We start from the raw sequence: 13,761 nt of genomic DNA, 5'->3' as shown, positions 1-13,761 counted from the left end.
TCAGTGAAAATGTGAATTCCAGAGGTGTGTCTATTGTCTTGCTAGGAGAGAAATGACTTGTCACTGGTACAGAATGCTGTGCTCCTGGACAAATACGTAAACTCTTGAATAAGCATGTTAGATGGCAAAAGCAAAGTAAGTCACACCTTGTAAGTCACAAATGCAATACACACCCACACCACTGTTGTAAACTACTGAGAGTTCAAGTTCTCATACAGACCTTTGTGTTTCTTTGACGGCTGTTTTTCTTCCCAGACACACTAAGAATTTTTAAGTGTGTGCATCTGATTGTCACTCAGAGTTGGTACTCAAGCAGTCCTCGCACTTTTGCCAAGCAGAAAGAAAACACTGCAGTAACTGAATTCGGATGTCAGTGGCTTGCCCTAAACTCAAGGGCTGAAATATTTCCTGTAAACTACTAATGGCTATGTAAAAGAGGCATTTGGAGATAGATAGATAGATAGAAAAAATATGCACTTTTGATCACATGACCATCATATGCTGTGGACAGTCATCTTGCTTTTATTTTCTTCTTCGCCCCCACGTACCCTTTAGGGATTGATCCTGCAAAGTGCTGAGTCCTGATCCAGAAAATCATTTAAGTGTGTGCTTAACTTGGAGTAATCCCATTCAAGTCAACCTGAGGAATCCAAGCAATTACATTTTTAGATAAGCAATTCTAACAAGAATGTGGCACTGAAGTGAAAAGGAAAACTGTTTATATTGAAGTCAAGTTACAATTCTGGATTCAGAGTGCGGAATGCTATAAGTCAAAACCTTACATTTGATTGCCAATCAAATATTCTGTTTTGTTGCTAAGATCTGATGTCCATTAATCCCCTACTTACAATGTTTTCATTTTAAAAGGTGGGCTTTTTTGAGCAATATTACTAGTTCCAGCAGCATTCATTTTAAGTACATGGAATCCATCTCAAACTAGTAGAATCTTTCAAAAGCAGAAGAAATTTTAAGTGTGACCAATATTAACTGTGACCTCTGAAATGTTAAAGTGGAATAAGGCTGCACACGTTTAGAATGTGAGACAGTCAGTAATATGATCTGGACAAATTGGAGAAATGGTCTGAGGTAAACAGGATGAAGTTTAATAAAGACAAATGCAAAGTGCTCCACTTAGGAAGGAACAATCAGTTTCACACATACAGAATGGGAAAAGACTGTCTAGGAAGGAGTATGGCAGAAAGGGATCTAGGGGTTATAGTGGACCATAAGCTAAATATGAGTCAACAGTGTGATGCTGTTGCAAAAAAAAGCAAACGTGATTCTGGGATGCATTATCAGGTGTGTTGTGAGCAAGACACGAGAAGTCATTCTTCCGCTCTACTCTGCGCTGGTCAGGCCTCAGCTGGAGTATTGTGTCCAGTTCTGGGCACCGCATTTCAAGAAAGATGTGGAGAAATTGGAGAGGGTCCAGAGAAGAGCAACAAGAATGATTAAAGATCTTAAGAACATGACCTATGAAGGAAGGCTGAAAGAATTGTGTTTGTTTAGTTTGGAAAGAGAAGACTGCGAGGGAACATGATAGCAGTTTTCAGGTATCTAAAAGGGTGTCATAAGGAGGTGGGAGAAAACTTGTTCATCTTAGCCTCTAAGGATAGAACAAGAAGCAATGGGCTTAAACTGCAGCAAGGGAGGTTTAGGTTTGACACTAGGAAAAAGTTCCTAACTGTCAGGGTGGTTAAACATTGGAATAAACTGCCTAGGGAGGTTGTGGAATCTCCATCTCTGGAGATATTTAAGAGTAAGTTAGATAAATGTCTATCAGGGATGGTCTAGACAGTATTTGGTCCTGCCATGAGGACAGGGGACTGGACTCGATGACTTCTCGAGGTCCCTTCCAGTCCTAGAGTCTATGAATCTATGAGAGAGCATTAGGCCAGAGTTAAGGTTTTGTATAAAAAGCACAATTTGATGAAATTGGGGTGCATATTTTTTCTGTCTTTTGAAGATGGAAGTGTTAGAATGTATAACTGTGCTAAAAGTGGCATTGAATCCTGGAGACTTTTCCCTTAACTTTTTATTTGCATATTTTTTAATTTTGGGTGGGTGGAGCATATCCTGCTGGACTATTAACTGTTGTTAAATAATGTTTGTGTGTGTTATATAAGAAATTGAGTGACCTTTTCTATGTTATTGCCATCTTGAAATCCCACTCATTTTGAAAGTGTTTGTATAGAAATGCTAAAAGTCTAAATATTAAGATGGCTAAACTTGAGTGCATGGTATTTAATGAGGATACTGATATAATAGGCATCACAGAAGCTTGGTGGAACTATGATAATCAATGGGACACAGTAATACCAGGGTATAAAATATATAGGAATGACCGAGTAGATTGTTCTGGTCGGGGAGTGGCACTATATATGTAAGAAAGCATAGAGTCAAATATAGGAAAAAATGTAAATGAATCAAACTGCACCATAGACTCTCTATGGCTAGAAATCCCATGCTTGAATAATAAGAATATATCAGTAGGAATATACTACCAGCCCCTTGCCAGGATGGTGAAAAATAATTGTGAAATACTCAGGGAAATAAAATAGAAAATGCAGTAATAACAGGGGAGTTCATCTATGCCTATATTCCCTGAGTACATGCCACCTCAGCACAAGATTCAGAAATAAAGTTTCTAGACACCATTAATAACTGCTTCTTGGAGAAGCTAATCCTGAATCCAGCAAGGGAAGAGGCAATTCTTGATTTAGTCCTAAGTGGAGCGCAGAATCTTGTCCAAGAGGTGAATATTGCTGAACCGCTTGTTAATAGCATCCATAATATAATTAAATTTAACATCCTTATGTTGGGAAAGGGAAATTCCAAAGAAGCCAATCACAGTAGCATTTAACTTCAGAAAGGGGAACTACACAAAAATGAGGGCGCTCGTTAAACAGAAATTAAAAGAATGAAATGCCTGCAAGCTGCTTGGAAACATCTTAAAAACACCATAATAGAGGCTCAAATTAAACATCTACCCCAAATTAAAAAGAACAGTAAGAGGACCCCAAAAATGCCACCAGGGCTATAACAACCGAGTAAAAGAAACAGCTAGAGGCAAAAAGGCATCCTCTAAAAACTGGAAGTCAAATCCTACTGAGGAAGATAGAAAGGAGCATAAACTCTGTCAAGCCAAGTGTAAAAGTATATGTAACTGTAGCGCCCTTGTGGCCAAGATGGAGTCTGCTACAGCTCCGGCCAAGAAAAGGCACATGCAGGAATGCAGCAGGGAAAGTCCCTTCCACCACAGGGGCACCTGTTTCAAATCCCCCAAAGTGAACACACACAGACACCGGAATAATACGAGAAATATGTATTCACAGTGGGATTAATGGAGAAAAACAACAGGGGGAAATATAGGAGGAGCAGTAAATCAGGATTACATTCAATACAGGCCCAGTGGTGCCACAGTCTGAAAGGGCAGACACTGAGCAATGTGTATGCACTAAGAGTTGGGAAGTTCTGGGCAAAGTTCCAGTCTGGTGGTGAGTCTTGGGTGCTCCTGGTCATCTTTGGCATGGTGCCAGTAAACTTTCCCCAACAAACCCCTCCGGTGCCCTCTTCTGCTGCTCTCTGCAAACCCACACAGAGTGACAACCTCCCCACCTAGTTAACTATAGCCTCCCTCCTTATTACCAATGCAAAATCACAAGCCCCAGTACTCCCAGCCCCATGCAGTTCTGGGCAGCCGTAATACTGGGTCCAGCTCTGGCCTGTCCTTCTCGGGCGATTCCTCCCTGGCACGGTGCTCCTTCTGGCTCCTGTCCTGGGGTGTCCCCGCTCGGCCGCTCTACACCTCCCTGGCTTCAGGCAGCTTCTCGGCTGCTTCACTCTGTGAGGGCCTGCTTGCTGCAGCACTTCTGTCTGGAGCTCTGGACACATGCACCCTGTTCCTCCCTCCCCCCCCCCCAAAAAAAATCCCAGCATTTCCTGGGACAATCAGCACTTCCTCTCCTCAGGACAAAGGTTTAAAGGGGCCATGCTCTTTATACCCAGAGGGATTACGTATAATTAGGCAGGCCAAAAAAGAATTTGAAGAGCAACTAACAAGAGACTCAGAAACTAACAGCAAAACATTTTTTAAGTACACCAGAAGCAGGAAAGCCTGCCAAACAATCAGTGGGGCCGCTGAAATATCAAGGTGCTAAAAGAGCACTCAAGATAAACAAGGCCATTCAGAGAAGCTAAATGAATTCTTTCCATCACTCTTCACTGTAGAGGATGTGAGGGAGATTCCCATACCTGAGCCATTCTTTTTAGGTGACAAATCTAAGGGCTTGTCTACACTACCGCTTAAGTGGATGTAACTTAGGTCGCTCAGGGGTCTGAAAAAAACACCTCCCTGAGCGCCATAAGTTACATTGACTCTCCTGTCAACATAGCTTCCGCCTCCCATTGAGGTGGAATAATTACGTCAATGGGAAAGCAGAAGTGAAGACAAGCCCTAAGGAATTGTCCCAGACTGAGGTATCAATAGAGGAGGTCATTTTGCAGTTCAAGCACTATTAAAAGACTTTTTGATTTTATTTAAATGATAAAACACGCTCAGCATTTCTACATTTCAGAAGGAATCTAATTGCGTAACTTTGGAGCAGTAACTAGAACTTAGATGTTTCTTATGGATATGCCAAAATGTGAACACAATTATATTGCAGTCATGCTACATAATTAACTACCTGCATCCACATCCTTTTCATGTATGGAAGAAAAATGAAACAAGATTTCACTACAAAAGTGTTTTTTCTCCTGCTGATAATATCCCACCTTAATTGATTACTTTCGTTATAGCTGGTATGGCAACACCCATTTGTTCATGTTCTCTGTGTATATATATCTTCCTACTGTATTTTCCACTGCATGCATCCGACGAAGTGGGTTTTAGCCCACGAAAGCTTATGCTCAAATAAATTTGTTAGTTTCTAAGGTGCCACAAGTACTCCTGTTCTTTTTGATGATTTCCTTAGTTTGTTCTCTTCTTGCATTTGTACCCCACCTATACTGCAGTATTGACTGTTTTAAGTAAAATTGACAGCTTCACATCATCTGCTTTTGACATCTATGCAGTTAATTTTTTAATCTGAAATTTGAAATATATTTTTGAAAAGTTACGCCTTGTCCACACTATGGGGAAACCTGGAACAATATTCAAGATCTGTTTAAAGATGGTTTCAGAGCATGACTTCAGTTTTTTAATGTATATATGTACTTTCTATTTATTTCTTTGAATTGAGACTATATTACTGCAGTGTTTTTACATTTTCCTTTAAATCACCGAACTCTCCCTTTCCCCATAGGGTGATGCCAGCTAACATGACATAATTTACATTAAAAATAGTGGGTTGGGAAACAAGGTTCTTTTGTTGATGCTATCTTTAATAATTTCCTTCATATTTTTTTCCCAGGGCTGGTCTGAATAGATAAGCCCTTTGGGCAAAGAAAAACTAAATGTATAGTTTACAACAGAGAAAACTTGTGAGAGAAAAATGGTTATAGTTTATAAAGCCTTTCTCTGTCATAATTGCCCCAGCAGATTTCCTTTCCAGGATCGTGGGTTTTGCCTTATGATCCCAAACCATTTTAAAGCAGTTCATTCTGAATGTGGTTATAAAATGCTCGGCTCCTGGGAATGGTTATTCTTTACGGCTGTATGAACAGTCTTGGAATATTCTCTGTCACACTGGGAAGGATTGTCACCTTTAGGGTTGCCTGGCCCCCAGGATTGTCCTGGAGTCCCCAGGAATTAAAGATTAATCTTTAATTAAAGATTGTCATGTGATGAAATCTCCAGGCATATGTCCAAACAAAAATGGCAACTCTAGGCACTTTCCATGGTAAATGGAGGTGAAGAGGGGTAAGGGAAGGAATTTGCTCACTGAGTTTCTTCTACATCATTCGGGGGTGGTGTGGGGGGAAGCTTCATCCCTCCCCTCTGCTGTGGAATGAGTTGCAAGGCCCACCAACAAACCTCACATATCCCTCGGGATCCACAAGAGATCCTGGCATAGTCCATCTGCACAGAGGCCCTGTGCAGCAGCTCTGGGAATGTGGTGCACTACACTGTCCAGCTCTGGAACCCAACCTTTTCCCTGTCGCCATGTCTGCACCTAGACCTGCCTGACTGTGGGAAAGGTTAATAAATCCCAGGCTATATTCCTATGCCGAACCAATCTCTACAGTCACAGTGGGCAAATGGTGTGCACCACACCAGCACTTCATGGCTGTGCTGCCGCAGTGCACCTCTACAGAGGCAATGTACCCAGAGCACTTCAGCTTCTGGTAAACAGCCTTCCCTGGAAGGTACATAAGAATGGCCATACTGGGTCAGACCAATGGTCCATCTAGCCCAGTATCCTGTCTTCCGACAGCAGCCAATGCCCGGTGCCCCAGAGGGAATGAACAGAACAGGTAATTATCAAGTGATCCATCCCCTGTTGCCCATTCCCAGATTCTGGCAAACAGGGATTGTGTCCCTAGCCTCTACCCATCCTGGCTAATAGCCATTGAGGGACCTATCCTCCATTAACTTACCCAGTTCTTTTTTTAACCCTGTTATAGTCTTGGCCTTCACAACATCCTCTAGCAAAGAGTTCCACAGGTTGACTGTGTGTTGTGTGAAGAAATACTTCCTTTTGTTTGTATTAAACCTGCTGCCTATTAATTTCATTTGGTGACCTCTCGTTCTTGTGTTATGAGAAGGTGTAAATAACACTTCCTTATTTATTTTCTCCACACCAGTCATGATTTTTATAGGAAGCAATAGAAAAATGAAGGATGGGAATTTTTCACAGTTGTAGTAGGTGATAGGACACGGAGAAGGAGTCTGAAGGAAGCAAAGGCTTAGGTTTGATATTAGGGAAGAATTCTTTAATGTGAACAGCAGCTGGTGAATGGAATATCTTACTTTCACTCCGAGGGGCTTTGGTATGATGTCCGCTCAATGGTTGTAAGACTTATGTTACAATTTGACTTGTCGTAAAATGGTGACTGCCCAGCTAGGATTACAACAGCTCTACTTGGTTCTTTTTTGGGTAGCATGGATGCTTTCTATTGGTCATATGTATATCAAAGGTTCCTTTCTGCAGGGTATGTAAGCTTTGAGACGATATTCCCTTTGAGAAGATATGATTTAATTAGAGAATTGTAATTGTTATTAACGAGGCCAAAATGATAACGAAAAAATAGATTATTCCAATACTTTCTTGCTAAAGCTGCCTAATTAGTAGAGATGGACTAAAGAAATAGTGTTTGAATCCAGGTCTGGTTTCAGATGACATATATTACCTGCTGACTGAACAGTAGATATGGTTCATGTTCAGGATAAGTGGCACTGAAATGTTGTAAACTGTTCTCAAAAGATTTGAGCCCCAAATGTCAAAACTTACACATTTTAACCTCTTGGGCCACATTTGGAAATGGATCAGGAAAATAGGCTTGTTATGGTTCTAGAGCCCACACAGAATCAAAACCACACGTGTGGGTTTTGATCCAGGGTTTCAAATCAGAACCCAAAAATTTGGGTTGTGAGTTCACATTTGAGGTTTGGTTTCCATCTCTAATGGTAAGACACTGTAGCAAATTCTTCTCTGATCCATGCTGGTGTAAATCTGGAACAACTAACTCCATAGAAGTTAGTGGAGTCACTTTGTGTTTACATTGGTGTATCTGAGATGAATCTGGTTCTTGTTGCAAAGCTCAGTTGTAGTGAAGAGTCAGTGCAGATTTAATAAAGCTTACCAATGCTTGTTATTAGAAATGCTGGCTTAACAGCTAAAAGGCCTGCTCACCCGGTGTGAACACCAGAAAGAGCTATTAAAGTTTGCTTTGGCCTCAGCTATTAAAGCTGCTTTGGTCTCAGCCAGAGAGAGAGGTTGGCTGTACCTTTGTCCATATATGTCTGATATTTCATTTTGTACAAGGAGGCTTATGGTAAAGATATTATTGGCTTGGAATGAATAGTTTTGAGATGCATTTGATCCCATTGAGTAATATGTATCTCTTTCAGGTCTTATGGGAGAGTTAAACATTACTGAACCTCACTTCCATATTTCAAAGCCATCAAATATACAATCAGTTCTCAGATGGCTTGCAGCAGAACTAAGCTTGGGCTAATAATACCTGTTTACATGCCCACGTCTTTGGGTCAAAATCATTGTGGAGGTGGCCCAGACATCCATTATGTCCACTTGAGCTTCATTGTCTCATGGATCATATAGAAACCATTTTTCTCCAGAGCTATTAATTAAAAATCCACCACTTCATTCCCAATCCATTTGATTCTGATAGGCAAAAAAATTATTGTGAGCTGGAGGGTGCAAGAGATATTGATAGGATAGGTAAAAAAAATAATTGTATTGGTAGTGACAGGAGAGAAATAGGAGAAAGAAAAGAGAAACTATAGAGGAAGAGCTTAAAATAATACTATCAAGGAAAGGAGAAAAAGAAGTTGCAAGTGGGTAGAGGGAGAGAGTAGGAAAAGAGGAGACAGACACAGAAAGCAACTCAGGAAAATGACACATTATATGTTTTAATAGGACACAGTGGAAGGAAACAAGGAAAGGCAAGATGTTACAACAGAAGCAAGAGAGAGTGTAACCTGCATTTAAAGTGTATAAAATAGGAAGTTGGTTGACAATGCATTACAAGAAGTCCAGTTCACACTGAAGAGTGGACAACTTTTACTCCTTGAAATTGCAGGGCCTGTGGTTTGTGGGGGATGGCTTCATGGTGTCACAACTTGCATTTTCTCCCCTGGCTACTAGGCTTAATCTTTGGATTGGTAGGTGACACCTACTTTATACGTTAATCCTTCTTAAGCATATTCTGTCACAACCAGTAAATTGTTAGGCCATGGTACTTCTCCTTCCTGCAAAATAGTGAGCTTAATTCCCAAAGCACACAGCCATAATGAAATTCAATGTAGGGAAAGTTGAATTTTCTAATTTACTTTTACCTTGAAGGATAACATAAGTAATTGTGATTTTTCAGTAAATGTGTCACATTCTCCTGACAAGTACAGTGAGTGAAACGACAGTAATTAAACTCTTTTCCCCAGCTGACTTCTTGAGCAGAGCATGTCAGTCAATCACAGAGGGTGAGCCTTTAGAAAGGTCTTAGCAAGGAATGTCAATAAAAGAAATTGAAAATATAATAGCTGGCTTTTAGCTCTACAGCTTGGTGAGGAGACCTCTTCCCTTCCCATTGGTTAGAGGTTAAGCGTGACTCTCTCAACAAAATTAGAGTTGGTTCAAGACTTGACTGTTAAGCCTGACTGAATTTTGCTTCCACACAGGAGAGCTGTGCTAGATTGTGGCAAGAGTAGCTCCCTTTAGGGAAAAGTGTGTGTGTGTGTGGCCTCAAGTTATATTTTTCATCATCTGATATTTTGGATAACATGGACCAGAGTCTCTCCTGTGCCAAGATCTGTTGGGCACAAGAAGTTGGAGGATCCCTGGACTGTTTATGGGGTTGTCACACTCACCCAACTGTAGTCCTGACGTAAGTTAGAGTATCCTAGAGCTCTGCTCCATTCCCTCTCTCTTCTGTCGTACCCCTGTACTAGAAAGAGACAGTTGGCATAGGAGCTGGCTCATCTGGCTTTGCATCAGTGGGTAATTCCCTTCTGGAGGGAAAATTCTCAACTGGCCAGCTGCAGCCAGAGTATGGGCCCTTCATGCTGCTCAGGATGCCCAAATTATACCAAGCCGGGGGGTTGAGAATCTGGCCCAGTGACTTTCAGGGTTGTGAGAAAAGATGCCATATGCTGAATGTATGTTAGCAGTTTAGAACATGGAAATGATTCACAGATTCCAAGCTCAGAAGGGACCATTGTGATCATCTAGTCTGATCTCCTGTATAACACGGGTCATAGAACTTTACCAAGATAATTCCTAGAAAATATCTTTTAGAAAAATACCCTGATTTAAAAATTGTCAGTGATGGAGAGTCCACCACAACCTTTGGTAAATTGTTCCAATGGCAATTTCTCTCTTAAAAATATATGCCTAATTTCCAATCAGAATTTGTCTAGCTTCAACTCCCAGCCATTGGATCATGTTATATCTTTCATAGCTAGATTGAAGAGCCCATTGTCAAATATTTGTTCCCTATCTAGGTACTTATACACTGTAATCAAGTCACCCCTTAACCTTCATTTTGTTAAACTAAATAAACCTGAGCTGTAAACAGAACTCCAAATAGAATGATATCTGTAATATTGCTTATACACTAAGCCAGTGGTTCTCAACCAGGGGTCCGGGCCCCCCTGGGGGTCGTGAGCAGGTTTCAGGGGGTTCGTCAAGCAGGGCCAGTGTTGGACTCTGTGGCCCAAGGCAGAAAGCTGAAGTCCCACCACATGGGCTGAAGCCCGGGGCCCTGAACCCTTCCACCTGGGACTGAAGTCGAAGCCTGAGCAACTTAGCTTCCTGGGGGCCCCTGTGGCATGGGGCCCCGGGCAATTGCACTGCTTGCTACCCCCTAATTCCGGTCCTTGCTTTTCTATGCAGAAAACTAGTTGTTGTGGCTCAGGTGGGCCGTAGAGTTTTTTTTATTGCATGTTGGGTGGGGGGGGGCTCAGAAAGAAAAAGGTTGAGAACCCCTGCATTAAGCCATATATGTAACTGGTGGTGCATTTTGTTTGGAAAGTTTCACATGAATACGATGGTAAATAATAGTGATACCATAGTGATACCATAACTCTGATAATGACTCTCACACAAACTAATAACTAGGTGGAAATTAATTATCACAGATGGCTAATAAGGATAGGCATTATGAAAGATTGTACAGAAATGTTTTTAATGTTTCCTAGGGTAAGTGCTTTGCATTTGAGTAACTTAGATGTCTGGTAGTGTTTTAAGATCAGTGCCGCATTTATTAATTGTCGTCTTTGATGCGAGTTTAAAAGAAAATTACTAGTGAAACGATGTTGGTCAAGAATTCTCCCAGATCTGTCCCCGCTTGAGTAACAGTTGATTAGGGACATCTACTGGTGTAATGATGTAATAATTGTTGCAGCATTTGCAAACTGAAGCTGCAGTATTGAGGCAAAATGACTTTTCAGGGTTGCACTCTAATTACTTTACTGTTTGTATAAAACTCTCCAAATGAATGTTTGTGTATTTAAACTTCAGTTGCACATTTTATTTGTTTGTATTCTGAGCAAAGAAGACTGCCACGTGAAAAAATAAAATGAGAAACTAAGGCCCCAATTTTTGTTGATCGCCTACACGCAGATTGTATGGAACTCCCTGAAGTCAGTGGGGCTTCATGCAGTCACCCACATGCTGTCAATTGCAGGATCGAGGCCTAACTCCTGATACAGGAGGGTTTTTATTTATTTACTTATTATTATTAGAGCTGGGTGTCGGGACTCCTGGGTTCCATTCCAAGATGTTCCAGTGACTTGCTATGTGATTTTGGATGCAAGCCACCTAACTCTTTGTGTCTCAGTTTCTCTCTTTGTAAAACTGGTATAATTATTCTTACCTGCTGTTTCCCCGTAGGTGGGTTCTGAGTCTTTAAGTTTGTAAAACACTTTTAAATCTTCAACTCTAAGGCTCTGTACATTAAAGGTGTTAGTATTAATGGGTTTTTTATTGTCTGTAAGGTATCATGAACACCTATGGTCGTGTATAAAATATGATATTTTGGGGCACAGCAGCTTTTACAACAGTAACTATATTTGGTTCTGCTTCCCTAATGCTGGGTGTAATTATGCTTGCCCGTTCATGAGAGCTTTGCTCATAGTTGAGAATAAATCCCTTTAAATGTGTGTGTGTGAGTCCTTTCCCATGTGAAGCAGAAGCATTTCCCAAGGGCACTTAGTGTTGTGACATCTCACCAAGAGCACATGCGGACGCCAGCATAGAGAAAGACTTTGTTGATTTGTGAATTTCTTTCTTCAGCTAAATGTATCTAAACATTTTGGCTGACATTCTGTCATCTTGTGTTCAGGCTTGCTGGGGTAAGGGAAAAGACAGCACGAGAAGCCTTTTCCTCCTCATTAGCACATCCAAGAGCAGGAGGGCAACTGAATGATGGTCTGTGCAGGGTTGTATAACATGTATCCAGTGGTACATAGTCCCAAGCAAGCCTGGTCAGTAATCCAAGCCACTTTCCCATTCCATTCCCCCACTTTCTCATACACATACTGCCATCAGCAGCAGGCACTAAATGCTCTACACCTGCTCCTTTCTTGGAGTAGCAGTTACATGTCCTAGAGATGGTGGTGCCCCAAGGTTTCCTGAGGCATCTTGGCCTACGTGGGCAGCATGGCACAAGGACCTTCTGCTCAACCACTGCTACTCTCCCAGCCTTGGCAACTGGCTATCATAACGGCAGGATTTTATCTTTTGTTAGTATAAAATGTATTTTTTAACTTATGGAATAAAATAGCATCTTTTCTATGTGTTGTATGTTCTGTCTAGATGCACTTTCATCATGATTTATTCCCCTCTGATTTACAGCCCTCTAAAAAGAAAAAAAATACAAATATCTAGAGTAAAAAGTGCTGCTCTTTGCTTCCCTAGCAGCAGGACACTGGTACGCCGATAGTCATCCAGGAAGAATCCGTAGCAGCTGCAGGCTCCAATTGCAGTCAACACACCCAGTTCAGAAAACAGCAAACTCCTGAAACTCCAGTTGCCAATTAAAACATCAGAGTATTAGAGCAAATCTTACACATTTATACCACAATCAACATTTACAAATCTAGGGCCCTTTCTTGCTACTCTTATTCACAAAAGTAGTCCCATACACTCATGGGGAAGAGCTGCAGAACCAGAGCAACTGCCATACAATTGGCATGCTGTGACTTTTACAGTGGAAATTGTTTCCAGAGTAAGGAGTACAGGATTCAGCTCCCATATGAAGGAAGACACTGGCTCTCAAACTCAGAGTGTGTTTAAAAAAAAAAAAGTGTGCAGAACACTTCTCATCCCTTTCAGTAGGTTTATGTTTTGTCAAGCTCGTTATACAATTTTTTGTAAAACTAACAAATCCGTGGCCACCTAAGAATTCACGTTGTTACTTCTGTAGAGCATGGCCAATATTTGTCTCACGGTCACAGCAGAGGTAGAACCTAGATCTCTCTTCTTTAAAGATCTGCATATCCCTATCAGTTTTGATCAAAGAAGTTTGGATGTAGGAGGTTCTGGGTGTTCTCTGTCCACAGTCTCCCAGGAAATCCCAAAGGCCATGGTGTGCTTCATGCTGAAAACTGTGTTGTCCCTGTTGGCTATAAATTAGTTGCATACTTATTTTCCTTTATTGGATTTTGTAACAATCAAATCATTATCCCCAAATTGTTGTTGTTCTTGCGCAGCTTTGCATCAATATTTTATCTCTGAGATTTTATTTTCATTGCATGCAGATTGTCACACAAAACCAAAAGCCTAATTTTTTTGTTTCAGGTGCAAAGATGGCTTGAAAGGATTTACATTCTCTGCACTTAAGTAAGTATCTAAAAAAATCCCAAACCAGTAGTTTTACCTGAAATTGACCATTTTGGGGAAATGTGTATACTGGAAGCTGCTTTGTAGGAGGCCAGAATTTCCTTAAGAGAAACCGTACTGTTGTAAACCCTTCCTGTATTTTGAGACATATTGCATATTTCAAAGATGCCATAATATAGAATTGGCAGGAAAGGAGAGTTTTCAAATGTGTGACTATTTTACAAAAGTGGGATTACAATGCTACAATGCTACAGTGCTAATGCGTGGGGGTAGGCGATGTGTGTGAGAAAAGGAGCAT

General features: G+C 41.0%; 1 protein-coding gene across 3 annotated transcripts in view; it reads left to right on the top strand.

The window, feature by feature from the left end:
• The window catches only part of TMEM135 (transmembrane protein 135), a 387,108-nt gene that overhangs the window by 339,964 nt on the left and 33,383 nt on the right, over window positions 1-13,761 (top strand). For all 3 annotated transcript variants that reach the window (XM_045020247.1, XM_045020259.1, XM_045020252.1), the window contains one exon: window positions 13,422-13,463. In XM_045020247.1, coding sequence (XP_044876182.1) covers window positions 13,422-13,463 — 42 coding nt within the window. The remainder of the gene's footprint in view (window positions 1-13,421; window positions 13,464-13,761) is intronic.

The sequence above is a fragment of the Mauremys mutica genome, chromosome 1, assembly GCF_020497125.1.
Source record: "Mauremys mutica isolate MM-2020 ecotype Southern chromosome 1, ASM2049712v1, whole genome shotgun sequence".
In the NCBI taxonomy this organism is placed as follows: Eukaryota; Metazoa; Chordata; order Testudines; family Geoemydidae; genus Mauremys; species Mauremys mutica.
The sequence above is the reverse complement of the archived record's forward strand: the minus strand, read 5'-3'. Positions and strand labels throughout refer to the sequence as shown.